Consider the following 27,519-nt stretch of genomic DNA (forward strand, 5'->3'; position numbering starts at 1 on the left):
AGCCGAGACTAGGCTGCGGATAACCTCGCCTGACATCTTGCATCCCTTCTAACCGTTTTCGTATGTGCTTGCGATGGATCGTTCATCGGGTTTCTTTTGGCCATTCATACGTTGAGTTTCTGTAAGGCAAGTTTGGTAGCGATCCACTCACACTGTGTAACACATGTCGGGGTCCGAGGAGACCTCCTCCGAAGCATCAACATACTTCCAGAATAGCGAGGTTGTCATCGTCGCATATTTTGAGGGGTAGCTCTGAAGTCGACATGAGCATGTGGTATAAATATAAATAGTGAGCACTGCGATCATGGATAACCTTGATCACACTGACCTGGATCATTTCTAATTCTAACATTCGGATATTGGCTATTGTCACACAACTCTCCACTCTCAAGCACGACCTCACCCACCAGGCCTCGACACCATGCTGGCCCCTGCTGTCGCACTATTCGCGGCAGTATACACCACCTTCCTGGTCCTCCGTTACTTCCAGCAACTCTACAAGCATCGCAAACAGGCTCGATCCCTGCGCTGTCAGCCCCCCGCCGACGGTGAAGCGGGCTTCTTGGGCATCGCTTCTTTTCTACGACTGAGAAAAGCTGCCAAGGAGAAGAGATGGATTGAGCTCATCGCCGAGCAGTATGGAAAGTACGGTAACACATTTACACAGACGATCTTTGGACAACCGCTGGTGTCTACGATTGAGCCGGAGAATCTCAAGGCTCTGCTCGCGACCCAGTTCAATGATTTCGAGCTCGGCACGAGACACCGAGAGTTTTATCCGTTACTCGGAGACGGAATCTTCACGCTGGATGGAGCAGGATGGTCGCATGCGCGTGCGCTATTACGACCCCAGTTTACAAGGGACCAAGTGAGTGATTGTTTTCGTCTCGTCAAACTGTGCTAACTATTCAGGTGGCCGATTTGGACTTGATGGACGGCCACGTCTCCAGACTGATTGACCTAGTTCCGAAAGACGGCTCGGCGTTTGATATCCAGCGGTTGTTCTTCCTCCTCACGATCGATTCGGCGACTCATTTCCTCTTTGGCGAATCGGTAGGCTCTCTGCACGCTGGCACAGACACGGGCCTTCTGGGTAGATCAGCCGTCGGTAACGCGGAGGGCTTCGCAGAGGCGTTCAACAAGGCTCAGGAGTATCTCGCCGCGAGGTCCCGAGCGGTCGTCTTCTACTGGATGATCAACCCCAAGGAGTTCCGCGATGCCAACAAGCGCGTCCATGAGGTCGTCGACCACTATGTCCAGCTCGCTCTCGAGTCTCGGCGGAATCCGGAGAAGAAGCAGCCTGGAGGCCGGTATATTTTTGCTGAGGCGCTGGCCGCCGAGAACGACAATCCGAAGGTGTTGAGGGACAACATGCTCAACATCCTGTTAGCGGGGCGCGATACAACCGCCAGCCTGCTGAGCTCGACTTTCTTCTACCTGGCTCGCCATCCGAACGTGTGGATCAAACTTCGTCAGGTTATTGTGGATGCCTTCGGCGACGCCGAGCACCCCAAGGAGGAGATCACACAGACAAAGCTCAAGGATATTCCGTATCTGCGATATGTGCTGAACGAAGGTACGTTAACCCCCCGGACTCAAATGCACTGTCGAAAGATCCTGACAGCAAACCAGTCCTGCGGCTCCTGCCACCCGTCCCTGCCAACTTCCGCGTCGCCAACAAGGACACGACCTTACCTGTTGGAGGTGGGCCGGATCAAAAGTCCCCCGTCTACATCCGCAAGGGCACAATAGTCACCTACAGTGTATATGCCATGCACCGCCGGACAGACTTCTATGGTCCGGACGCGAACGAGTTCCGACCCGAACGCTGGGAAGAAAACGGCAAACGAGGATGGGAGTATCTTCCCTTTAACGGCGGTCCGAGAATCTGCCTTGGCCGTGAGTTTCTCCTTACTCTCACGAGGCCTCAATTTCGAGCTAACATCTGCAGAACAATACGCACTCACGGAGGCCAGCTTCACGATTGTCAAGTTACTTCAGCGATTTGATCGGATTGAGAACGGGGATCCGGATCTGATTGAGCCAATCCAGCAGACGAATCTCACTCTGGCGCATGATAGAGGTGTATATATCAGACTGTACTCGTCGAAGGCACTCTGATCGATGGGTGAATAACGAGGAACGGCTTACGAACAACTTTGAGTTATCTCGACCTGAGCAATTCTGAAGTTTCCTAATTTAATAATCGTACCTACTATATACTCTACCAAATATCTTGACGACTGATGTTCGTAATGGCAGACCCCATGGACTCAGTACATCCCAAAGATAGATGTGCCACATGTGGCTGGTGCTGTGGCGCAGCTTATCTCCAGATAGGCTAGATTCCCACCGTCGACAACATCGAATCTCTTCCAACTATTGGTAGAGTAGAACACACTCACACCTTAGGAACAGCTCACTGGAGCGCCATAATCATATGTCAACTCATCTCCAACTTCCTGACATCTTCGCTTTCCAGTGACATCCGTATTTCGATCAAATTAAGTAGCAGGGCTATCTCGATTCCGGCCCTTCGTCGGAACAAACAATCAGCTCCTTCGTCATCGCTCCTTCTCATCCATCTTGGGAGTGATTGGTGAATACCTCCTTTGTTTGCGAAGAGGTTTTGCAAGTTCGACTGGTTGTGCATTCATTTGTCTCACGAAAAGTCAATCAATATGGCCTCTATTTCAAAACCCAGTTCACAACCCCCAGCGACAGGCGTCATTGTCCCTAAAATGGAGCATCCTCCCCAAACTACAACCCCCGCCGAAGTCCCTGAGAGGGACAATTTGAGCGGTGAAGCCTGGACCTCAGAGATGCAGTATGTGTCGTCACTGGCGAAGTTGCAGAAGATGGAGGCGACGGTTAGCCCTCCACCCCCACCCCCTCTTGCGTTGATTTGATGTTCAAGCTGACAAGTGCAGATTCACCAACTACGGACTCTACTCTCTGGGCGTCTCATAGAGCCAATAATCCCCATCATCAACCCCAAGGTGGCTTCGAGGAGGCCACTGCCAAAGTCACCGCGTGTGCTCTTTGAACAGCTCTCGCAGACGGCACGCGCGAGCGTCGCAGAGGTCCAGGAGTTCCAGGCTATGTGGCGCAGCCCTGAGATGAAAGCCATCTGGGACCATGTGGATGCGCGGATCAAGCAGAATGGGGGCCAGCTGCTCCAGCCGACGGGGATGTGGGAGCAGGACTACGATGTTCTTCTTGAGGAACTTGAGAAGGAGGAACAGGCGCAAAAGGAGCAGCAGCAGAGGGCTAAAGAGGAGGAGGAACGCGCCAAGATTCAAGGGGTTGAGGGCGGCTGGAGGACGATCGTGGAGACGTTCACTCGACGAAATCTACCAGGTATTCGGGTGATGGCTCACCAGGACCAGCCCAGGATCACTGTTGTTTCGGTCAAGGCTGGCATGGCATTTCAACTGCAGGCTGTCAATGGAGATGGACATGATATGGTCGATTGGCGGGTTCAGGAACTGGCGGCTCCTGGGAGGCCGAAGACAAAGCTGGAAACGGCGGTTGCAGCTTGTCTGAATGCTCGTCCGCGGCAATGGGATCTTGCATATCTACTGGTAAGTTCAAATATTGACATTAACAACAGATACAACGGGACACGTCTAACCCTTAATTCAGGACATGATAGCCTCCTACTCCGACGTCAAACAGACGCCGTGCGTGAAATGCGGCAAAATGACCGACAACGCCGCGCAACTGCCCTCCGTCCGCAGGCCCAACCCCCTCCAATCGTCCCAAGGCCAACCAGTCCTCTGGGAAGCATACCACCCCACCTGCATCGATCCTCCCCCGTCCTCTCGCCCTACCTTCAGCTAATCATGCACCCCATGCACAACATCATGCCAGCCGGATACTCCACCCCCCTCCAATCCCAATATCGCCGCGGAATGACATGGGCCCTCCTCCTCCTCCTTTTCTCATCCACCTCCTCATCACAATACTCAACCCCACACCATGTCCCATGATCCGGAACCACATACCTCCTCCGCCGGAAATCATACCGCTCACACACTCCTCGCCTCGCCCATGGGAACGGTGTCTCGTCCATGCCCGCGCAGCAGCACCCTTCCCGGCACTCCCACCCAGACCAATTGATCTGCTCCTGACTCTGCGCCCGGCTCTTGATCTTTCCCACGTATATATCCGGTCCGCGATTGGTCAAGACATCGAACAGACGCCACCGACGGGGCCAGCGCGAGGGGTTACCTGGCCGGGGGTCTTTCGGCCAGATCCAGCCTACAGTTGTGGAAGACATTGCAGTGGGCGCAGCGAACTGAGCTTAGAAACGAGAGAGAGAGAGAGAGAGAAAGAGAGAGAGAGAGAGAGAGAGAGCAACTAGCTTAACACCAAACAGACAAGGCAGGTCAGCAGGTCAGTTGGGCAATTCAGATCAACACATGTAGCGGATGGATTTATGTGAATTCACCGACCTTCAGGGTTGCTTGGGATGAGATGGGGATTTACTTATACTTGTACCTCTGTATGAGAATAAAGAATAAAGCATTTCGAACAGGGGGGATTATGGCTCCATGAGACAAAGATCGCATTGCATGCGGCTGCAATGCTGTTTCTTTACTATCCTGGTAGTCCCATCCTATCCTGCTTTGTGTCGATTGCACAAGGCATAGGGCAGATGGAGATAGAGTAGTTTGTCATTAGATCAGAACAAAGATTTGAGGCTAATATGCAATGGATTCCATTCGCATTTATCTTCTAGACTAGTAAATAGTTGATGAATTATGATATGCATGTCAATTTCTATGCTAATACATCCCATTATAGACACCAGATAATCGAATAGTTTGCATATACCAGTCCCCGCCACTTTAGATTAGTTGTAATGGCAAATGCACAGTAGAAGAAAAAGAGAAAACGCCAGCCCAACCTTGCGGATACATCGCTATTGTCATGAAGGGAAAAGTCGCTCATTCGGATGCAATATGTCGTTGTAGAACATACGATACGGTCATGAGGAAGCTCAAGTGGAAAAGACACCAAAGTCACCGGCGAACCACGTGAAGGAGGCTATTGTGATCATCACCATTCCCAAGGCGAACTTGAGGGCTTGTCGCTCGACGTCGGAGAGGGCGCTGTTGCAGGTGGCGCAGTTGAATTCTATATTCTGGTCAGTATACACTGTCTAATATATCTACAAAAATAAGAGCATACCGTTGAGAGGAGTATAAGGTTGCGGACTGTACATGCCGAAAAGGTAACCGTTCTGCGAGCCAAGGTGGCCGGGGCTTGCGGTGTCTCCAATATCCTTGTCCACGTCGACCACGTACAACGTGTACGTCGCAGTCAGCAGTGGGACCGTGGCATTCGCCTGGTACTTGCCCGTATCCCACACTACCTTTCCAGTCTCCTCGACGCTCATGTTGCTCGTCAGCGTATAGGTCGCGCTGTTCATGGTGCAGGTCGCCAGAACATTCACCGCAGACGGCGTCACCAACAGAGAGGTATAGTTCCAGGCAAAAGTCACATAGTCGCCAATCTTGTAGTAGGTTGTGGCACCTGCGGTGGGAATCAACATCGACGTTCCGCCAGCAGGGAGACGTGGATCGATCGAGGTCGACTTGGTAGAGGTCTTAGTCTTGCTGTTCTTGCCCGATTTGTCCGTAGCAGTCTCGGTACTTGTTCCCGACTCCGTCTGTGTGCCGGTCTCCTTGGCCGTTCCAGTAGAGGTCTTTTTTCCACTGCTAGAGTCCGTCGCCGTTGAGTCCGCGGTATTGGTATCCGACGCAGAGTCGGTCTTACTCGCCTTAGAATCAGTCTTTGTTTCGTCGGATGCAGTTGTATCTATCAAGTCAGCATGCGAACAAATGAGCAATAATTTCTGCAAACTAACCAGCTCTGGCCACAATTTCTCCGTGTGCCATGTTCAGCCCGTCCTGGGGCCATGGCCAAGCCGAGGAAATTGTTCCCAGCAGGAGGAGAAGGCTTAAAAGCGAGAGGAAGTTGAGAGACCGCATGATGGACGATGCCTTCAGACTTTGAAGCTATCATGCAATAAGGGACTGAGTCCCTTGACAGAATGTTGGGAGAGTGATGTTCCGATTATTCCTCAACCGATCAGCTTCTGGCTTCGCAAACGAGTGTCGACGACCGAGAGAGAGCGATTCACAACGCCGGCAAAACAGTCGGGACTTAAAATTGACAGGTAGAACAAATTTCTCCAGCAGCGGGTCAGTGAAACATGCAATTCGGGTGGTGTCGAATGCGGGTCGCAAGGAGGGGAGGCAGAGTGGCAGGTAAACAAAGCGAGCGACTGGTCAGATAATCAACTCAACAGCACCACACCATGGGCAACTGTAGAGCGAGATGACCAAATTGAAGATACAAAATTCAAGCAGTGCTCCGAAAAAGCCAAGTCAAGTCATGAGGAGAGTGAAAAGGGTCTAACAAGAAAAGATGCCAGACGGGGGTTCCGATCGAAGCGACTAGAGAAGGGGACCTGGAGGCTGGCTAGCCTGTTTGGGCATAACTGAGACATGGGCTATTTTTGGCTATCAGAATTATTCACACGCCATCACATGAAGGTCTTAATCACCTGGAACCAAGTCTGTCCATCTCTATCTCATCTAATTGGCACGTCAAACAACTGAACTACCAGTTTTCATCAGGATATCCTCGATTTATCGTTTTCATGGTCGCCAGCAGTGCTACTAGAGAAATGACCGGACGTCTGCCCTTGACCAGAACATGGCGAATGGATCTAGAAATAATCATAATCACTATTCCATACAATCCAAAGTTATAGCAGCGACTGACATGAACGACTGACATCACAACAGCATTACAGGTGAATTAACATTAACAGGAAGTTTCCGTATGTGCGATGCGTATCAATACATGTCATTCTCCGCAGGTAAGGAGCAGCTCATATCCTCCAAAACCCTCGGGTGGACGAAGAAATCATCACTCTGGCCACGCGCATCTCATATCCGGTGACAGCATCTTTCGCTGGCCAATATCCGCACCCTCGGGTCTATTTACGCAGTATATTCGACCTGCAGGTTGACGGTACTGCAAGAGGAGGGAAATTTGGGTTCGTAATAGCGGTATATATAGAAGAGCTGGGGTGCGCCGTGGAACCAGTCGCACACTGGGACGAATTAGCCACATGCAAAGAGTTACCGGCAGGGAAATTGCTTACCCAGCCAGCCGCCAAAGCCCTGTTGCTCTGACCACTGCAGGCCGGTGCTATCGATGAAGAATCCCTCCGCGCCATAGCCGACATTAATCTCCACGGACTCCCATTCTGTGAAAAAGTCAGTTCTGGATTGAAGACGAACTATTTGGGAGAGCAGGGAACTAACGGGCATAGTTGGTAACAGCGATCGGCTTGAAGCCCCAAGGGAATGGAGTCTTCAAGTCGAACTGGGTGTATGTGCCGTTCAGGAACGCCGTACTGGCAGTATCCTTATCGGGCGTGAGGACAGCGTCATTGAATCCTGCTCCGGTGTGGTAGGCGTAGACATATAAATCATTGTGTTTCTCGTTGGACGCGTCTGCGGTCTTAAGATGGAAGGGCTTGGTGGCGCTGGTGTCCTGGCGAGCAGTATGGAACATGGGGTTGGCCGCCACTGCGGAAACCAGAAGAGTGAGAGTAGAAAGCAGCCTCATTCTGATGATCACTAAACGAGAGATTGGATTATTTTGGTTGACTGTTTTTCAATGAAACCAGCACGAGTGACAGAATGTGGACAACAATATGAGAGAAAGGTTGACAGTTATGAGGATGGAAGTGGCGATTTTCCCTCCCTTTATTTATGTTCTTGAACAGTCTACCCATCATCACTACTCCACTAAGTGGAACGTCACAGACTGTTTCCAACCAGCACTGGTAATTCAAGTCATCTCATCAATCATTGGCATCCAAAAGTAAGAACCTTCTGCAGACATTGCAGGAATGCTAGTTGTTAGCACGCTGTCTAGCAGAAACTAATCTAGTCCGTTCTTTCTCAGGCCACACTTCACATCACACCAGAACAACCAAGAAATTCAAGGAAGAATGAACTCCACACATTGAGTTGTTCAGCTTAAGGCTAAATATGGGAGACTTGATCAATTTGCCCGACACAACGACGATCAATGGCCGGTGGGAACACGGCAAAGTTTCCAATTAACCAGCCAAGATGATAGCGTGAGAAGTGTAAGATCGTGCCACAGTGGACACCGGTTGCTGGGGGGAATACATGATTCATAAAGCGGGGATGGCTTCACACCTGAGACATTGCCGACATTACTCCATATCCTGAGTACAAAGTACGGAGCATCCTCAATGCTTCTTTGTAGTTAGTTGCAGACACATGTAACTGTAACATCTATGCTGCTGATACTCAACTCACGCATGCTATTTTTATACTTTAAGCTCCTAGTCTCTGCAGTCCTTCATGCTGCACCAATTCAGTGACAAAGGTGATCGACATCCTGATGCGCGCTAACAGGAGCAGGAGGTGAGCATCCATCCAGACTTCGCAACCATGCCGTATTTGTCGAAATTAGAATATTATATTTGGAGAACGGAATGCATGGTGAACATATCAACGACAATGACCAAGCATCTTTAGCTAAGGTTTAAACTGTCGCAGTTGCTAAACATCCATGGGTCATGGTCATGAAATTTGTGGACTGCTTACCTTATGGGACCGAACTGGTATCATGATCAACTCAGTTCCATTCGTTCTGTCACCCCTGAAGTGACATCAGTTGACCTATCCTTCATGATCGGGCAGTCCGAAAGGCCATGTTTTAAAGAAAACGTGAAGCATGCTTAGTGATGTTTATGTTACTCTATGATTAGAACATTCGATCCTCTTATCTACAATGATTGATCCAAACGCCATAATCCATGGTATCCTTTCCCTTTCCTCAGCCAAACCAAGTGGTCCGCGGCCCAACCCAATAACTCCCGTTCATGCCGTAACCCGTGAGCGATGAGATCTGTTATTTCACCTTGGCGAATTCGGGTTTCAGCGACCATCGTCCTCGCCCGTTTCGCCCACCCTTTTCGAGAACAGCAATTGTTTTAAGCATTTCCTTAAACTCGGCCGATCGTTGGGGCGTGGTACAGTAACGGTTGAAGTGGTCTATCAGCATCTGTGTGTAAACGGCTCCACCCTGCGACAATATGTAGTCTCGAATCATCGTCATGAAATCCACGCCAGTGGGGGACCTGGACGGTGCAGGGCTGTTCGTGGCGCTCCGGGACGACGGTGTCCGTGCGGAGAGGTTAGCCAGAATGCTCGCTGACGAGGGGCCGGCCGCCGTTCGCCGCGCAGTACTGCTTCGTCCACCAAATGCTGAAGGGAGAGGTCTTTCCTCAGGCCTCCCTGCGACTCCAAATTGACCTGTCCAGGTGGGAGTCCCAATGGGGACAGACCGTGCTGCTTCACCAGCTCGCCGCAGCTCCTCGGCGGCCTCGGCAGCTACCCTCTTGGCCTCCGCCTCGATGATCTTGGGGTCTGCTCGGACAACCCGTTTGCCGTTTACGATCTGGTCGTGCTCCAAAGCCGAATGTACGCCAGAGCGAGCGAAAATGCCTTCCATGATGCGTGATTCTGAATTAACTCCTCCAGGCCCTTTCTCCTGATCGCTGGGCTGCTCCGACTCGCCCTGATATCTCTCCACGGACGAGACACCCACTACTTTGCTGATGTCGTTCTTTTCGGCCTGCATGTCAGATGAGACGTCCTCGGCTTTGGTAGGCTGTGCAGTATTGCCGTCACCGTCTCCATGAAATGTAACCTGAGCATCTTGGAAGAGCTTGCTCGTCTCCGTGGCACCTGGCTTCTCGTCGCCAAGCGCAAATAGGTCATACAAATCGCTCAACTGAAAGGAAGTCTGGCGCTGTTTGGGGTCTCTGAGAATCTTATTTGTAAGGAATTGTTTGAAGATCTGTCGATGATATATCTTCTCCTCAATTGTTCCAGCGGTCATTAAGCGGTAGACGCTGACATCGCGCTTCTGACCCAATCGCCATGCTCGCTCCCGGGCCTGCACATCCGTCGATGGGTTCCAATCCGGATCGTAGATGATGACTCTGTCCGCACCCGTGAGATTCACTCCCAGCCCTCCAACCTTTGTCGTGAGTAGGAAAACATGTATATTCGGGTCATTATTAAACTCGTCAACCATGGTTTGCCGGTTCTGTATGGGTGTGGTGCCGTCCATACGCCGATAGTTGAACCCAGACAGTGACCTGACGAACTTCTCAAGGATATCCAGCATGATTCGATGCTGGGCAAAAAGTAATGTTTTATGGCCGGTATCTCTCCACAACTCCAATAGAGATTTGACAACCTGCATCTTGCCAGACTTGTTCGCGTTTCCATAGCCTGATTGATGCGATTGCATTTTATGATTCTGTAAATCTGGGTGATTGCATATTTTACGCAGTATATCAACTCCATAGAGAATCTGCCTGCGTCCCTTGAGGATGGACTCCATCTCTTCAGATTTCAGGAACGATTCATATGCCATCCTCTGTGGCTTGGTCAACTTGCAAAAGAGCACCTGCTCGGTCTTTTTGGGCAAATCCGCAGCCACGTCGATCTTGAAGCGCTGCAATAGATATGGGCTGATGGCATCCTTGAGCGTCTCTGCACACTTGGCAGCTGTCTGCACTTGCAGGTTAGAAGCATTCGCATATCCACCTTGCCGGATAGGGAATTCGAATTGGTTCCGAAAGTTCACTAACGTTCCAAGGCGCATTGGAAACACAAAATCGAAAAGTGACCAAAGCTCGGTCAGGTTATTCTGCATAGGGGTACCCGAGAGGATGATCCTGTGTGGAGTCCGAAGTTCCTTGCAATGGATGGTAATAGAAGTGTTCGGGTTTCGAATCTTATGACCTTCATCAAGAATTGCACAACCCCACTCCACTGGGATCAGAAAATGAGAGTATGTTTGTAATCCAGAATAGGTAGTGACCAGAACATGGCCCTCTTCCACCACACGCTTAACAACCTTCCTTGCTGCCTTCTGGTTGCTGGTGATTCCCCGCGAATTAGAAGAATACGTCTGAGATAGGAGAGCATCCTCTCTGCTGCTCTCGCTCCGGATATTAACCATGCCACTCCCAGACGTGTGCAAGATGGAAACACGAAAAGGTGGCCACCAGCGATGGAATTCATTGACCCACTGCTTCATAACTGTAGCAGGGCATACCACAATCACAGGCCGGTCCAGTTTCTTGCTGTAATGCAGTCCAGCTAGGAAAGCTATTGCTTGGATCGTTTTCCCCAACCCCATCTCATCACCGATGATTCCTCCCACTTTCTGCTGGTATAGCTCCCATAGCCATTGCACCCCAGTTTTTTGGTAGTCGAACAAGTAAGGATTGAGATCCCCAGGTAAGCGATATCCATTGTCGTAAGACACATCTGGTACCGTTGGATGAGGCAGAAACCATTCATCCTCTTCGGTCGAGGCCTGCTCATCAATGGTACTCTCATGCCCTTCTGTTGCTTGTAGCGCCTTAGAAGCACGCTTCCGAGCGGCGCTTCTCCGACTAACCCAGCTCTGCAGTCTTGATTGATAAAGTCTCTCGTCGCCGTCGTCTAATCCACTGAAATCTTCCATTTCATCCCCAGGCTTCTTCCCTTTTTTGTGAGCTAAAGGCCGCTCTGGCTTTCCGTCAGGGAAAAATTCTTCTTCGTCCCCCAGCAATGATTCTTGATCTTCAGATGCCACATAATCTGCCGACTCGTCATTATCTTCAGAGATCTCAATCCCTTCGTCTGCTGCTATGGAATCAGAGTCCTCTTGCTTGATGGCCGCCTTCTTTCGGCGTGCATCACCCTCCAGCTTTCGTCTCTTGCTTGGCCGAGTTTGTGCGATACTTGTATCAGTACTCTCATGGTCAAAATCGAATCCGGGTCGGACGAGATTCCTGTGTGAAACAGCTGAGCGATCTTTCAGTTGCTCCAACGCCTCGTCCTCGTCACGTTCATCCTCGGCATCAATCAGAGCGTCATGAAGACTGGCAAGAGGACCCTCATTTGGACCTGTGCCCATCCTAGAAAAAGGCGTTATCTTCCCGGTTCGGATAAGATAATCTCTCCGAGATTCATTTGGCATGCGTCCTGTCCCGGTTGCCTGAGTGCCTGCTTCGAGACCTTCATGCCTGTCATCAATACGTTTTTGGATTTCTTTCAAGTCATTCTCTAGCGAGGCGTTGCGAGATTCTAGATTGTTCAACTCGTTCTCTAACCGGACTCGAGCAGACGTGCCAACTGGCTGCGACAGACGCTGATGGACTTTGAGAATCTGGGCCTCGAGTTTCCTAACCATTCAGGTATCAGCATCCGAGCCTAGACGTCAGTTTATGGCAGAAGGCATACTCTTTCTCGAGGGTAGTCTTCTCCAGCCTCCTCTTGTCGCGTTCGTCGGCTTGCTCCATGAGCAACCTGTCGGCCTGGCAGAGTCAGACTATAAGCACTTCATATCAGGAGGATTGGGCCTGGTACCTGACGAGATATGTCCCTTTCAAGATCATCCTGATCGCGTATATCGGCCTGGAGCTCTCGTAGACGGGTTACTTCGTCGGTCACTGCAGAGGGATCCTCTTGCTGTTTTGAGTCAGGCGCTGTCGCCACCTCAGCTGTATCCGAGGGATCTAATCCCTCTGTCCTCTGAGGTGTCTCAACCACTTCAATTTCAGCGGAGCTATCCCCTTCGTTCTTCACGCTGTGATCCATGACTGAAGCACGACAGAAATATCAAGAATGGCTCTCCAGACAATCCAACAGCTGTTACAACCTGCAGATCAACACGTTCACTCAAAAAATACAAGCTTTCACGATAACGGAACAGTATAGCTCAGAAATATACCACCGTCATTTCTGTAATCGGTGGCGCTGTCAAGGAACTATGAGCGATATCTGGGCGGCAGCGGACTTGACCTCGGTCAAGCGCGACGCTCAGTACGATGCAAGTCCAAGACAACCTTCTCATATGCGGATACCACAAGAGTTTCCAGAGAACTAACAGAAGGCTTGTCTAATAATGATAGCAGAAGCCGAACACGAAAAGCATCGCTGTATCCTCTCAGTGGTAATCCTACGGCAGAAAGATTTCGCCCGCTGCCGCCTAGACTGACCGCCTTCAGTGCACGTGCCATAAGGCACGTCACTCTCTTCAGCCTTGGCAGTGCTCCTCCCAGCCCAGTTTCTGGTTTCATCTTCAGCCAGATTTGGGCATCGGTCCTAAGTAGTATATCTTGAGAAGAGTGCGGCAGTGACATGGATCCAGCATCTTCTCGGAGGCAATTAATGAAGAATGATTATTCGCCGAATTGCGAGACCACTCATGAACCCACTTTTTTTGCCTTAACACTCGAGCTATACACAAACTCATGAAGCCGTCCACCCTACGGAGTGGGTTCAGCTATTTTCTGCAAGCGGCGAAAACAACCATAATAATCCATGCAAGTGCCAAACAAGGCATTAATATTCTCTAGCCTACAGAGTAGATGGTTACAGGAAACTATTCATCTCCTGAAGAGGCGATTTATATGGATGGGAAGCCCTGCTAGACCACTCCTTTTCCACAAATGCTGCCAAGTAGGGTTGAGCTTGATGTTCTCAAGGGATGACATATCGAGCCAAGAGGCTGGCTACTGACGCCAGATGAGAGGAGGCAGGCAACAATTGTTACTTGCCTTGCCCTGGATTCGCAGAAAATAACAATTGTAAACCTCAAAATTCGAAGCAATTGTCGATTTCACTGTTAAAATAGAATAGCGAGTCGATAAACAGTCGTCGATCGATCATTGTGAGATCAGCAAGCTCTCATTCTCTCTCTTTTTTGCCTTTCCCGGCGAAAGCAGAGCCCAATCGCAGCCTGAGGCAGGCGCAGCGCTCCCCTCTGAAGCATCATCTATCTCCACCTCCGCGACCTTCGCCTTCTTCCTCTCTTTCTAAAACCCCTCCGCCATACTTAGTCTACTTCCTGCTTGAGCGATTCCACAGCGGCCATTCGGACTGGAATTATTTCCAGATCCTCCACAGTCTTTCTTCTTGACTGTGTACTTCCGCTCTGGAAACCACCACACATCCTCCCCGTGCTCCAGTTATTTGCTGCATCCCCTTCCGCTTGTCAGTCAGCTGGCTGCACCAATAGATACTAGCAGCCCGTCACACCCGGCCTCCGTGACTGAGCCTGCGACCACCCTCGGTTGACAAGACACCAGCTAGTTATCAATCTACCCTCACCACCGAATTGATCTTTGGTGCAGATAATGAAGCACTGTATAATCTACGTCTAACGCCAAATATATCGAGCCGCCTCGTCGCCTCCGCCTGATTGCGCTACGTGTGTCTGCCGCCCCCACCGCTCTCCATCCCCTCGATCGCAGTGCATGTGCGCTGTCGACGGCGACAGACGATCGTCCATCCTTGAGCGTCAACTCCAACTTGGGTTCTTCGAGATATTGTGAGGGGTGGTCTCCCGAAGAGAATGGGTTCTCAGTGGCAGCCGTACCAGGACCCCTTGATGGGACGTCCTGCGCAGTTCAATAATGGATTGGCGTCTACTCCTCAACAATTAGGCCCTAAGTATGGTGGTCAGCCACAGCAGTCTCAGCCGCCCGTGGGATATACCTATGAAGCCTTCCAAACGCCCGGAACAGCAGCGAAACCTCCTTCGGCCGGCGCAAACTCCAAATCGGTATCTATGGCGTCGTCACCAGCCGCAACGCCACGTAGCCGCGATTATGTCACCGATGCCGATACCACCATGGAGGATGCGGACCCGTACAACAGGGCGAAGTACTCTGCGCGACCGAATCATCATAGTCGACCCTCGTCTCAATTTTTCTCTCCTGAGGAGTCCTCGGCCGCCCGAAGGTACTCCCCGATGAATGTTCTGTCACCGTCCATGTCTTACAATACTAGTCCTGGAAAGTCTCAGAACTCATACGCTTTCCCACCCGGACCAAACAACTCTCGCCGGTCGCCGACCAGAGCTCTGAACTACTCCTCACCCGCTCAGTCATTTCAGTCGCCTCCCTGTAAGCCTTTTCATCGATAAACCTGGAAATCACTCATGTCTAACAGTTTGATTGTGATAGCTGTGTCACGTCCTCCTCGGCTCCCTCCGCTACAGCCTACCGAGATGAGTTCCGACCAATTCTACCCGCCTTCAGCAGGATCCCAAGTCAACGCTCACTTTGGACAAGATGGCAGATCGCCCCGGTCGGGATCCATCTCGGGTGCGAGTAAGCAAGCCGGCCGAGGGCCAGTGCCGAAGTTTCAAAAGATCAAGTCGGTCCAGGAGCTCCAACCTCGCATTAATGCGCAGCCTCCATATAGACGTGCCAATCCAGAAGGTGGCTTCATTAGTGTAAGTGTTCATCGACCACCCAATCCAGTTTCTTGCTAAATGGTGATATAGCCCCTTCAAGCGTTAACCTCCCATCTTCCGGCCACATACCGTATCTGCAATCCAAGCTTCAATTACGAGTCTTCGCGGAATCCCAGACGTGTCCTAACGAAACCAAGCAAGGGAGTCAAAAACGACGGCTATGACAATGAGGACAGCGATTATATTCTCTATGTGAACGACATTCTTGGAAGCGAAGAAGCGGGTCACAAGTGAGTTTCCTCAACTGACTCTTTCCCTGACGTTTTCAGTCCATCTGTATTGACTTCTCTCCAAGGAATCGTTACCTCATTCTCGACGTGTTGGGCCAGGGGACGTTTGGTCAAGTCGTCAAGTGCCAAAATCTGAAAACCCAAGAGGTTGTTGCCGTGAAGGTCATTAAGAATAAGACTGCATACTTTAATCAGAGTATGATGGAAGTCTCGGTTTTGGACTTGGTAGGTTCCAAACGTTTGTTTTGCTCGAGGTATTCTAACCTTCCTTGCAGCTTAACAGCAAGTACGACAAGAACGACGACCATCACCTGCTTCGTTTGAAGGATACTTTTATCCACCGGCAGCATCTCTGTCTGGTTTTTGAATTGCTCAGTGTCAATCTTTATGAATTGATCAAGCAAAACCAGTTTCGTGGTTTGAGCACAACTCTCGTCCGTGTTTTTGCTCAGCAACTTCTCAACGCGTTGAGTCTGTTAAACAAGGCGCATCTAATTCATTGTGATCTCAAGCCCGAGAACATATTACTGAAGAAGTGAGTAGCGACTTTTGCCTGAAGAGAAGCGCCTGGACTAACATCGGTCTCCCATAGTCTTGAGAGTCCAATTATCAAAGTCATCGATTTCGGCTCTGCTTGCGATGAGCGACAAACTGTCTACACGTATATCCAGTCGAGATTCTACCGTTCCCCCGAGGTGCTGCTTGGCTTACCGTACGTGCCCTGTGTTCTTCGCACTGGCATTAAACTAACTCAAGCAGTTACTCGTCTGCAATCGATATGTGGTCTCTTGGTTGCATCGTTGTCGAGCTCTTCCTTGGTCTGCCTCTTTTCCCTGGCTCCTCCGAATACAATCAGGTCTGTCGGATTGTGGAAATGCTTGGTCTACCACCGACGTGGATGCTTGAAATGGGCAAGCAGTCAGGTGAATTCTTTGAGAAGACCCAGGACGAGTTCGGTCGCAAGACATACCGGCTGAAAAGCCTGGAACAATACTCCCGCGAACATAACACGAAAGAACAACCGAGCAAAAAGTATTTCCAGGCTTCCACGCTGGAAGAAATCATTCGGAGCTATCCAATGCCTAGGAAGAATATGAAGCAAGCCGAGATCGAGCGAGGTTCGTTTCTCCAGACAACTATATCTTTTCACTCGCTGACCTCTCGTCCAGAATTGAACAATCGAGTTGCTTTCATCGACTTTGTTCGTGGACTGCTGTCAATCAACCCTCTTGAGCGATGGTCGCCCCAACAAGCCAAGCTGCACCCTTTCATTACGCAGCAGAAGTTTACAGGGCCCTTCGTACCGCCAATGAATCTGAAATATTCCTCGCTCAACAAAACCATACCGCCTGGAATACAGCAGCAACAGCAGGCTGAGGCTGCTAGCAAACAGCGAGCTGCCCAAGCGGCACATGCTCAGTCAGCGGCCCAGAATGCATATTCGATGCAAATGAATCAGTTCCATACACCTTCTCATGGCCAACCCCCACCCATGTACAACGGCATGTTTGCCGGCCATCAGCAAGGCGCTCCTCCTCCATATCCTGCCCAGCCGCCTGGCTACGGCCATCAAATGAACCTTATGCCAGGTCAGATGCCTCAATCGCAATATGCACCGTCTCAGAGTCTCTACGCTCAAGCAACCACTAGAGCTGGTCGCCAACGCGCATCCACCATGGACCATCAGGGAGGAGGAATTCCGCCAACTATTCAACGCGTTGCCAGTCACCTGGACCCGAATGCCCCCATTCGACTCCAGCCCAGCCCAGCGTATTACCCGCCACCTCCTGACGGATATGTCGACAACAATGCTCAACGGCGCAGGGGAAGCCGTGCAGGGGCTGGTCAACGTAACCGAGACTTCATTCGGACTCTCGAGGACGGTGTCCTCGGCGGCGACGGCTATATGAACCAGAGCCAGTGGCACTGATCAGACAAAAGATCGAAACAGCCAGCCAATGCTGGTTGTTATCTGCTTACTACTTTCTAAAGTAAACACTGCTTTGCTCGAGCGGGAGTGTGCTCCAGGTGCGTTTTACAATTTTAAGCGCAGAGCTACTCCAAGATATCTTCCTACATCGTTGGAACGTACCGTGCTCGATCTTTCCTTCCCGTGCCCTTCGGTCTGCGGCGGCTCTTACGACGTCAGCCAGTCTATGTCAACGCCAGCCACTGCCGCAAGTGCTTCTCCTGGGACTACTTGTTAAGGCTACCTTCAATTCGAAAAGTGGTCCAACTGGAAGGGGACGAAGTTATATTGTAACATCAAGGCCCTTCATCGTGACCTGATAGCCTCTAAGTCTAGTTGGCCGGATACATTCTCCAGTCTAGAGCGTGGCTTTCCACGGTACAGGCGGCCCATTTTATTATAGTCGAGCTTCCTGATATGGTTGCTTTTACCTTCCCTGAGCAATCTTTCCCAACGATATCGTCGTGTCATGTGCCCCGAAGCTGGTCATGAATTGCATGATGGGGTTTTTGCGAAGGCTGTTTCTGTCTCACCTCACCATCGTGTTAAAATTTTTCTTTCCCATTTCTCATTGCTATCTTTGTGGCAAGGCCAATTTCTATTCCCCTGTTGTCTTTTGATGTCTCCTGTCCCAGCTTCCTTCCATCGCTGTTCAACAGAGCCATTGCTTTAGCTTGGATACCTAAATTTAGAAAGTCAAAGTCTGATGGAAATCAGAGAAAGGACATAGTTCTCGATCCAGACTGGTGGCTGATCGTTGCCCTCTATTTCATACTGAAGCAGTCCGTTTGCCTAGAAGATGGGTTAATCTCCTTGGCAAGAAATATATCCCAGGATGTGCCTTCTCGCAAAAATGCGAACTTGATTGACCGTACTTCGTAATTGCTCGGAAGTTTTGAGGATAATCTTTAACCACGAGTCTACATGCTTGTTATTGCAGTATTTCAGAGGCAAAATAAAGTCCAGCCACTCACGGCTTAGGACAAAAGATAATAACTCGCCGTCATATAAAGTGGTGCCTGAATGAGTCACTGTTCAAAAAAGTCTTAGCTAAGGCCGTGCATGACCGCATGTTGAGCCCAGTCCAAGATAAATGGCGCTTGGGATGTTTGTGCAGAAGGCTGCAATATTCCTTTTGATGAGATCACCATCAGGGCGTCCCATCTGCATTTCGTGAGCCTCAAATCGTTGGTATAGAAATCACAGAATCGTGAAAGAACTAGAGGTATCATTAGTGGTGAGGCTATTCAGATACAAATACTCGCGGGGAAAGGCGGTGCAAACAGGACAAACTTCCATATACGGTTAGGTGTCTACTCGCTTAAATTTCGTGTGTGGCTCGCGCGGCCAAACTCGCTGCGGCTAAGAACCCTCACCACAACTGAATTTGCCATCAGGCACGGGCAAACAGATCAAGAGGGCCGTTAACCCTGTCCACCACCTTATCACCCCGCGCGTCCTGTCCGGCATCAGCAGATACGGCCAGTTCTTGAACAAGTTCGCGAACCCCCTTCTGCGTCCGATAACCCTCGAACCGCAAACATGTCGTCGCGTTTCTTTTACGGCGGTGGTAGCGACAGCGACTCCAGCTCGTCTGACGAGGAGGAGCTTTACAGCGATCGCGAGGAGGAGGAAAAGTCCGAGGAGGAAGAATCCAGCGAGGAGGAAGATGAGACCTCGGAGGAGGAGGAGTCCGACGAGGAAACAGGTGCAAGGAAGTTCTTGAAGGATGTTGCTTCCGACAGCGAGGAAGAGGAAGAGGAGGAGAAAGTCACGGTTGTCAAGAGTGCCAAGGATAAGAGATTGGATGAGCTTGAGAACACTATCAAGCTGATTGAGAACGCCAAGAAGATTAACGACTGGGCTGTTATCTCGACAGGTGCGTTTTTGTTCCTTTCACATGCCGCTATCTGTGGAGACGGGAATATGCCTGGCGGGTTGAATGTGTTAGATGGGCTGACATGGGATAACAGAGTTCGACAAGCTGAACCGACAGGTTGCAAAGATCACGCAATCTGGTCCAACTCCCAAGATTTACATCAAAGCCGTTGCCGACCTTGAGGATTTCGTGAACGAAACTGTTGCCAAGCAGAAGTCTGGAGATAAGAAGCTGAACGCTAGCCAGGCCAAGGGCTTCAACGCTGCCAAGCAGCGTATCAAGAAGAATAACAAGGACTATGGCAACCTGATCGACAAGTACCGGAAGGACAAGGAGGACTTTATGGAAAGTGACGATGAGGAGGCCATCCCCGTTATTGCTGCTCCCCGCATCACCAAGTTGGAGCGTATTGAGGCGCCCGCCGCTGCCATCGATGATGATGGCTTCGCAACCGTTGGCCGCGGTGGCAAGACTCTGCAGTACACCCCTGAGAGCATCCTGAAGCACCTCCGTGTGATCGTCGAGTCGCGAGGAAAGAAGAACACAGACCGTATGGAGCAGATTCGGACGATGGAGAAGCTTCTGGAGGTGGCTCAGACTCCTTATCAGCGCATCCGTGTTTACCTTACTCTCATTTCCACGCGTTTCGATCTCACATCCACGTCCAGTGCCAACTACATGGCCGTCGATCAGTGGAAGTCCGCCGAGCAGGACTTCTCGTCCCTGCTGTCGGTTTTGGAGAACAACCGTGACCATGTTGTGTTCGAAGGTGCCGAAGAATGGGAAGATGACGAGAAGCAACCCACCATCGCCCCCGGCGAGACCCTCTACATCCCCGGTAGCATTGTGTCTTTCGCCGAGAGACTCGACGACGAGCTTACTAGATCGCTGCAACACATCGACCCCCACACCGCTGAGTACATTGAGCGCCTGAGTGATGAGAAGCTGCTGTACACCGATCTCGTTCGCGCCCAAGCCTACGTCGAAGGTTTGAACGAAGTCGAGAAGACCGATCCCAGACAGGACAGTGTCAACCGGGTGGTCATGAGACGATTGGAGCACGTCTACTTCAAGCCCTCGCAGGTCATCACAATCCTTGAAGATGCCACATGGAAGTCCCTTCCCTCAGAGCTGGATTCTAGCATCACCCCTCGGGCTAGCAGTGGCAACGTCGAGAACCTCGTTTTGTCCCTGTGCAACTATCTGTTCAAGTACAGTGATGGTATCATCAGAGCCCGCGCGATGCTGTGCCAGATTTACTTCCTTGCCCTGCATGACCAGTACTACCGCTCTCGTGATCTGATGCTCATGTCCCATCTCACTGAGAATATTTCCAACTTTGACGTCAGCACTCAGATTCTCTTCAATCGAACGCTGGTGCAAATCGGTCTTTGCGCCTTCCGCTCCGGTCTCATCTACGAAGCTCAGAACACCCTTTCTGAAGTTTGCGGCAGTGGACGTCAAAAGGAGCTCCTGGCCCAGGGTATCATTATGCAGCGCTACTCCACGGTATCCCCGGAGCAGGAGCGTCTTGAGCGTCAGCGCCAGCTGCCGTTCCACATGCACATCAACCTGGAGCTGCTTGAGTGCATCTACCTCACCTCCAGCATGTTCCTGGAAGTTCCTCTGATGGCCCAGACTTCCTCTTCTCCCGAGATGAAGCGCCGTGTCATTTCCAAGACCTTCCGCCGTATGTTGGATTACAATGAGCGCCAAGTCTTCACTGGTCCCCCGGAGAACACTCGTGACGGCGTGATCATGAGCGCTAAGTTCCTTGCCGCTGGTGACTGGAAGAAGGCTGCTGAGATGCTCAACTCAATCAAGATTTGGGATCTGATGCCCCAGCCCGACAAGATCAAGGAGATGCTTTCCCAGCAGATCCAGGAGGAGGGCCTGAGAACCTACCTTTTCACTTACGCTCCTTTCTACGACAGCCTCTCCATCGCCACCCTCTCCAACATGTTCGAGCTTTCTGAGAAGAAGATCTCCGCCATCATCAGTCGTATGATCTCGCACGAAGAGCTGGCAGCTGCTCTGGATCAGGTCAACAACGCCATCGTCTTCCGCAAGGGCGTCGAGTTGTCGCGCCTCCAGTCCCAGATCGTCACGCTGGCCGATAAGTCCATGAACCTTCTGGAAGCCAACGAGAAGACTCTCGAGCAGCGCACCCAAGGCATGGCCAACGCCTTCCAGCGCGATCAGGGCGCCGGCGCCCGTGGTGGCCGTGGATCCGGACGCGGTGGTCAGGCCCGCGGTGGCCCCAGATTTCCCGGTGGCCAGCAAGGCCGTCGGCCCGGTGGACAGCAATTTGGTGGTGGTGCATTGGGCGGAGCTATCAAGGCTTAAAAAAGATTGTTCATAATGGCATCCTGTTTTTTTCTCTCATGGTCTAATGCTCCTTTCTGGGAATACAAATGCGAATGAAATTCTGTCTACTCCTGTTCCATTACGGCCCCAGGTCGACGACATTTGGCTGTCGATCTATCTTCATGTTATCATGTTATATCTGCCCTATATTCATATGTCTAGACTGAATGAGAACAAAGAGGAATCTTGGTTAAATGGTGCTCTTTCCCAGTAGCGAGGATCCACATGTATTTCGAGTAGTATGAATTGCTATGGTCTGCTCTGAATGTTCTATTTATTTCATGGGACAGTCTTGGGGTTCCACCACCAGTTCACCGCAGACTAGATCTAATATATGTATATATATTGGAGATGAGGAAACATAAGCATTTGCTTCTCTCTTCATATCATAGTAGAGCGTCCTCTGTACACAGGTACAAATATGTCTATGTCTATGTCTATATGTATAGCCGTGACCGAAGCTATTCATGGGTTTACACACGTGTGATGCGGGACCAAGTTGCGAGCATGATCCGGCGGGCGTGCTTCAACCGGGGCCGCCGATGCAAGTTTCTCCACTCCGAAACCATCTGCTTTATGCCTCTAGCAACCTGGTCGGTTGAAGTCACGGTAGCCCCTGCATCCTGGCATGCTCCGTTCGGGCGGAAGCGAGGCGAGTGGCTATCCAGGCCGGCGTTGCTTGACCGTGATCAGCCAAAGGAAAGTATCCTATCGTGATAAATGAATTATCTCCGAGCATAAGGAACATCATCCGCTGTCATCAAGGAGATTTTGGGGCGACCAGTATTCATTCTCTTCGCCCTGTGTGTCCACCCAAACTAGGCCGTCTGCAACAAGGTCATCAATGACAGTTTGTGCGCGGGCCTTTGTCCAGTTCAGGTTCAACTGCAACATGGACAAGCTGACATAGCCCAGTATTTGAATTGCCTCGAGGACTGTGGCCTGATCGGTGTTCAACTCTTTGGGGATCGAGCGAATGTATTGCTTGCTCCCGACTTGCACAATGGAGAAACCAGACCCAAGAGGCCCAAGGGATTTCACAGCGCGGAGAACATCATCACTGTGCATCAAAAGACAGTTAGTACACTCCGAATGAATGGAAAGGGGTTGAAGCCGTACTCAGTGACCTCCAAGCCGCTCCCAATGGCTTTGCCTTTGCCAACCTTTTTTCGACACTCCTCAACACCTAGTAAGCCTCCATTATCGCTCCTTGTGGATCTGCAGAGCTCCACAACTCGGACAGCAACCTCAAAATAGAAGTCATTCATATCACCGCCCATAATCTGCGTCCAGAAGCTAGCACTTTCTCCTCTCCGGCCATTTTTCCCTTTCACATTACTTGCTGCAAGAGGATCCACTCCGATAGCATTGCACATGCGAGCAAATTCAGCTCGAAATGTCGGATTCGACTTTATTGTTGAACCATGTTCTAGTGCGAAGGTGTGAAGCAACGACTGGAATACGGACAGTTGTGTTTGGAGGGACTCAAGGTGCGCAGAGCGAAGATTGGCGCCATGGTTGGCATAGGATTGACTTGTTTGCGTACGATTCGCAAAGGCTCCGAGTCCAACACCTCGACGAGTCGACATTATGATTAATGGTGCTGATCTCTTGGGGGAATAAGTTATGCCGCGGGGTTAGGTGTGTTGTCATAACCAGATGGTTATCGGAGAGGTCATGTGACTGATTCCCTGATAGATAAGGGTAGTGTTTTTACTAAAACGAGAAAGGAGGAAAAGCCCCATTGCGCTAGCCGGACATAGGCTAGCGCGATTGATCTGCCCACACAACCGATTTTGTCTTCAATTGATTTCCTTCCTCGAACTTTTCCTCATCCCGACAACCTTCGCCAACCGCCCAACTCGCGAATATCGGACCGTCGCAATGGCCTCGACTTCTACGTATGATACCCTTTGATTGATTCCTATCGGCTGTTTCGCTGTGCGAGCCCGTAAGGTTTCAGTTCATAGTCGTCCTTCTCGCTGGAGATGCTGCGATCAATCTTGGTCGCTGGGCACCAGCTCGATTCTTCCCGTGGCCTTCTCTCCAACACAAGCTCTCCTTCCATTTGAACACTGGAAGCATGGAGCCTGGACGATGAATGGCCTGGGGTATTGAGGTTGAAAGCGTCGTTAGCCTTCTCCTTGAAAAGCATTGTTGTGAGCTATCGTGCCCTCCGACAGTCTTGAGAACAGATTGTCAGGAATCGGTGCGAACAGCGACAACATACCTTCCTGAGCGCAATGCTTGGGGTATTGTCGGCTGAGGATACTGTTTGCCATTTCTTGCTGAAATTGTGAATGTCGGGCTGAGAATGCTGCGACTAGTAACAACTTCGGTTTGATGATTTCAGTGCAACTCCATGCCTCACCGATCAAATGAATGTCGTCGAGTTTTCTTTATATCTGCCTTCAGTTGAGAATGTGGCACTATAGCTGCAATTCTTACACTCGGCGAATACTTGCTTTCGTTTGGTTGCATGGACAGACTATACTGACCTCAAGCTAGCACCGTCCCCACCCAGGACCAGGTCCTTGTCCCTGAGACCCTCCTGAAGAAGCGCAAGAGCCAGGAGCAGGCTCGCGCTGCTGCCCGCGAGGAGGCGCAGAAGAGGAAGGAGGTTAGTCTCACAATTTTCTATGCCTGTTTTTCAAACTATTCAATCGTGTGATGATACAATTTCCACTTTCGCGACTAGACCTTCGGGTCGATGCTGTCGCTTCGTTAACCATCTTTCGGGGCTGACAATACCTTTTCCAATTGATTTTGTGATATTTTGGGAAAGGCATGCCGCTAACTTGCAAATAACAGGCCAACAAGAAGAAGCGTGAGGCTATCTTCAAGCGTGCTGAGGCCTACGTCAAGGAGTACCGCGATGCTGAGCGTGAGAAGATCCGCCTTGCTCGCGTTGCTCGCCAGCAGGGTAACTTCTACGTCCCTGACGAGCCCAAGCTGGCCTTCGTTATCCGTATCAAGGGGTACGTTTCACTTGAACATTCAGTTAGCTTACCCTGGTGCTAATGAATCCGCAGTATCAACAAGATTGCTCCTCAGCCTCGCAAGATCCTGCAGCTTCTCCGTTTGGTCCAGATCAACAACGGTACCTTCGTCCGTCTCACCAAGGCCACCCAGGAGATGTTGACCATCATCAACCCCTACATCGCTTACGGTTACCCCAACCTCAAAAGTGTCCGTGAGCTCATCTACAAGCGTGGTTACGGAAAGGTCAACAAGCAGCGTGTCCCTCTTACCGACAACCAGGTCATTGAGGAGGCCCTCGGCAAGTACGGCATTGTCTGCATGGAGGATCTGATCCACGAGATCTACACTGTTGGCCCCAACTTCAAGCAGGCCAACAACTTCCTCTGGCCCTTCAAGCTCTCCAACCCCACTGGTGGCTTCCGCACCCGCAAGTTCAAGCACTACATCGAGGGTGGTGACACTGGTAACCGTGAGGAGAACATCAACGCCCTCATCAGACAGATGAACTAGATGCAGTCTTCTCGACGGTGTTCCTCTATCATGGGTTGTTTGGTTCACATGGGCTGTTCTCGATTAGCGTATAATGGTCTATGATTCTCGGGTACAAAAATGGAAAAGTTCAAGCAACCCTTAACCTTTAGTCATAATTCATCATAGAGTAGCGTAGCTTCTCCCTTGTTTTGGCTCCCTTGACATGGGAATTCGCACTCCCATGCTCTATGTGCGGCGGGTCTTCTCTGCTCGGTCATTGATGCAATGTCTTCCAACCCGAATCAATATCGCAGCCTCGGCTTTTGGATTATGTAATTTCCAACGTCAAATTGAATACTTGGCTGACGTTGATACGTCCTAGGCAACTCATAGTGGGTTCTCATATTAGGGTCTTCATCAAATTCCCTATAGACAGTTGTGCGTATGTCTGGGATGTACCTTTTTTCGTAGCCGTACATATACATCGCCTCTTCAGTCGTCCTTGCGAAAGTGAAGACAATCTACGTACAAGGGTCCATGCCCATAGTTGAGTAATTAAATCTCAATGACTTCATCAACCCTCCTCTCCTTATTCACAATCAGACGGAGCTGTCTGCCTTGCCAGTTGGTGTCTGTTGAGTTCGACGCAGGCTTGAAGGCACCTTCCCGAAGTGCCTCAGTGAAGAGTTCATAAGACGGGTAATCTGTCATATATTAGCCGACGATCGTCCACCAGTTCGACATACGTACAGCCATCAACAAAGTGAGACACCTGCTCCTCGGTCATTCCCGTTCCTTTGATTGCACGCAGCGTTCTCTCCTGTTCCTGTCTCCAGTCGTAGACAAAGTGGAGGTCTTGCGCATCGCTTGGAGATGTTTAGCAAGAGGGTATTGATATGATAGAGAGTGAAGGAGGGTAGCACTCACATATGAACCAATGCGTCGAGCCGGCTCGCTCGAACAGTTAGCATCAACGTCTAGAGCGATCCAAGAGGGCAAGGATACGAACTCGGTCAATACATCGTACTTCCTCAAGGCGTCATTGACGGCCTTGACATCTTCAAACTTCACATACCCTAAGCGGCCATTATAACCACCCTGGTCTTTCTGGCGGACCGCAGCCTCCCACTTCTCCCTAAGGACATCTTCATCCAGGGCGCGGAAGCCAACGCACCAGCCTTCGAAGATAACCACTTTGATTTTGTCTTGTCCGTCGCCGTTGACTGTCTCCCATTGGCTCTCGGGTACACGATCGCCCTGGCCCGAATAAGCAGACTTGTCATATTGCGGGATAGCAGTAGGACGGCCGGCACATAGAGATTCAAAGACTTTTTCGGCCAGAGGAAGATCGTGAGTTGCCGGTTGTCCGCGATGCTGGAGAAGAGGATTGGAAGGAAAGGTTTTGGCTAGTATCTGTTGTTGCTCATGGGTGAGGTAGAAATCATCCAGGGAGATGGTGACGACCGGGAGGGAATATGGAGCTGCTCGAAGGGTTGATTGAAGGGTTGAAACCTGGTATTTCCCTCCAGATCAGTATAGATAACACAACTGGGCAATTCGAGCAGCTCACCAGCACAGTCTTGCCCGCTCCCTGGACGCCATTGAGTCCTAGGAAGAATGGCGGGGTATTGTTCGAGTCATTCCCATAGCGTGCCTGGTGGGCTTCCAGCCGTTTCAATAGGAATGGGATGCAGTATTGCGATTTATCATCGATGAGTTCAGGCATTATGCAACGCTTTGATGATCTAGGTGCTGTGGTTGTCTACTTTGACTACCTCACTCTGGTGTTGTGATGCTATGTATATATTACTTGTTCTCGGACGAGAGCCGACCGAAATCTGGGGTAGTTCGATCTTCCCCGACGGGATAAGGTTGTGCCTGAATGACATCCCGCGTCTGAGCAAAGCCATGAAGATATCTCTTTTGGGACTTCACTTTAGGGAGCTGTCCATACTTGCTGTTGATATCGTTCTGAGGATCAGGAGTTAAACCATCATTGATTCACCTCGCGTGTCCCACGTGACAATGACGTCCAGGCACATGCTTGATGAGTCAGCAGATGGTCCCTCGAACTAAGCTCTTCTGCCACTAATATCGCCAGCAGTGGTACGGAGTACATCTTGAGAGACATGCAAGTCTAGGAAACGAGCATTGAGCATGTGGAAGTAGAAGCAGTAGCTAGTAGAAAATAGAAAAAATGACCGATGTCTGATGACTCGAGCATC

The 27,519-nt window shown here is 50.6% G+C and overlaps 10 protein-coding genes across 10 annotated transcripts; 5 read left to right on the top strand and 5 right to left on the bottom strand.

Moving 5' to 3' along the window:
- Positions 1-8: 8 nt before the first annotated feature.
- AFUA_4G03800 (cytochrome P450) lies at positions 9-2,315 on the top strand. The gene is made up of 4 exons (XM_741474.2): positions 9-868; positions 913-1,576; positions 1,633-1,899; positions 1,952-2,315. The coding sequence occupies exons 1-4, from the start codon at positions 422-424 to the stop codon at positions 2,119-2,121; spliced, it is 1,548 nt and encodes a 515-aa protein (XP_746567.1). The 5' UTR covers positions 9-421; the 3' UTR covers positions 2,122-2,315.
- Positions 2,316-2,368: 53 nt separating this feature from the next.
- AFUA_4G03810 (RNA polymerase II mediator complex subunit MED27 domain-containing protein) lies at positions 2,369-4,347 on the top strand. Its single transcript, XM_741475.2, has 3 exons — positions 2,369-2,870; positions 2,931-3,584; positions 3,646-4,347. Exons 1-3 carry the CDS (start codon positions 2,682-2,684, stop codon positions 3,841-3,843), a joined length of 1,041 nt encoding a protein of 346 aa, XP_746568.1. The 5' UTR covers positions 2,369-2,681; the 3' UTR covers positions 3,844-4,347.
- Positions 4,348-4,720: 373 nt separating this feature from the next.
- On the bottom strand, positions 4,721-6,525 carry AFUA_4G03820 (uncharacterized protein). Its single transcript, XM_741476.2, has 3 exons — positions 5,876-6,525; positions 5,197-5,826; positions 4,721-5,142 (listed from the first exon to the last, which is right to left on the bottom strand). The coding sequence occupies exons 1-3, from the start codon at positions 5,997-5,999 to the stop codon at positions 5,006-5,008; spliced, it is 891 nt and encodes a 296-aa protein (XP_746569.1). The 5' UTR covers positions 6,000-6,525; the 3' UTR covers positions 4,721-5,005.
- Positions 6,526-7,160: 635 nt separating this feature from the next.
- Positions 7,161-7,653, bottom strand: AFUA_4G03830 (uncharacterized protein; the record flags this gene model as incomplete). Its single annotated transcript, XM_741477.1, has 2 exons — positions 7,161-7,288; positions 7,347-7,653. The coding sequence occupies 2 exons, from the start codon at positions 7,651-7,653 to the stop codon at positions 7,161-7,163; spliced, it is 435 nt and encodes a 144-aa protein (XP_746570.1).
- A 1,323-nt stretch (positions 7,654-8,976) lies between these two features.
- AFUA_4G03840 (DNA-dependent ATPase RAD26) lies at positions 8,977-13,051 on the bottom strand (the record flags this gene model as incomplete). Its single annotated transcript, XM_741478.2, has 3 exons — positions 12,501-13,051; positions 12,375-12,448; positions 8,977-12,316 (listed from the first exon to the last, which is right to left on the bottom strand). The coding sequence occupies exons 1-3, from the start codon at positions 12,729-12,731 to the stop codon at positions 8,977-8,979; spliced, it is 3,645 nt and encodes a 1,214-aa protein (XP_746571.1). The 5' UTR covers positions 12,732-13,051.
- A 625-nt stretch (positions 13,052-13,676) lies between these two features.
- Positions 13,677-18,890, top strand: AFUA_4G03850 (putative protein kinase Yak1). The gene is made up of 8 exons (XM_741479.2): positions 13,677-15,043; positions 15,104-15,375; positions 15,427-15,626; positions 15,692-15,851; positions 15,902-16,161; positions 16,219-16,338; positions 16,386-16,744; positions 16,796-18,890. Exons 1-8 carry the CDS (start codon positions 14,491-14,493, stop codon positions 17,554-17,556), a joined length of 2,685 nt encoding a protein of 894 aa, XP_746572.1. The 5' UTR covers positions 13,677-14,490; the 3' UTR covers positions 17,557-18,890.
- Positions 18,891-18,922: 32 nt separating this feature from the next.
- Positions 18,923-22,041, top strand: nip1 (translation initiation factor eIF3 core subunit c). Its single transcript, XM_741480.2, has 2 exons — positions 18,923-19,474; positions 19,569-22,041. The coding sequence occupies exons 1-2, from the start codon at positions 19,138-19,140 to the stop codon at positions 21,818-21,820; spliced, it is 2,589 nt and encodes an 862-aa protein (XP_746573.1). The 5' UTR covers positions 18,923-19,137; the 3' UTR covers positions 21,821-22,041.
- Positions 22,042-22,212: 171 nt separating this feature from the next.
- Positions 22,213-23,501, bottom strand: AFUA_4G03870 (ESCRT-II subunit protein SNF8). Its single transcript, XM_741481.2, has 2 exons — positions 22,961-23,501; positions 22,213-22,901 (listed from the first exon to the last, which is right to left on the bottom strand). Exons 1-2 carry the CDS (start codon positions 23,428-23,430, stop codon positions 22,589-22,591), a joined length of 783 nt encoding a protein of 260 aa, XP_746574.1. The 5' UTR covers positions 23,431-23,501; the 3' UTR covers positions 22,213-22,588.
- A 134-nt stretch (positions 23,502-23,635) lies between these two features.
- On the top strand, positions 23,636-25,508 carry AFUA_4G03880 (60S ribosomal uL30 domain-containing protein). Its single transcript, XM_077804536.1, has 4 exons — positions 23,636-23,742; positions 24,350-24,461; positions 24,653-24,819; positions 24,874-25,508. Exons 1-4 carry the CDS (start codon positions 23,726-23,728, stop codon positions 25,331-25,333), a joined length of 756 nt encoding a protein of 251 aa, XP_077660683.1. The 5' UTR covers positions 23,636-23,725; the 3' UTR covers positions 25,334-25,508.
- A 163-nt stretch (positions 25,509-25,671) lies between these two features.
- On the bottom strand, positions 25,672-27,318 carry AFUA_4G03890 (TDA10 family protein). The gene is made up of 5 exons (XM_077804537.1): positions 26,865-27,318; positions 26,304-26,806; positions 26,222-26,245; positions 26,045-26,160; positions 25,672-25,998 (listed from the first exon to the last, which is right to left on the bottom strand). Exons 1-5 carry the CDS (start codon positions 27,018-27,020, stop codon positions 25,850-25,852), a joined length of 948 nt encoding a protein of 315 aa, XP_077660684.1. The 5' UTR covers positions 27,021-27,318; the 3' UTR covers positions 25,672-25,849.
- Between the last annotated feature and the right edge of the window lie 201 nt (positions 27,319-27,519).

Source organism: Aspergillus fumigatus, chromosome 4 (assembly GCF_000002655.1).
Source record: "Aspergillus fumigatus Af293 chromosome 4, whole genome shotgun sequence".
NCBI lineage: Eukaryota > Fungi > Ascomycota > Eurotiomycetes > Eurotiales > Aspergillaceae > Aspergillus > Aspergillus fumigatus.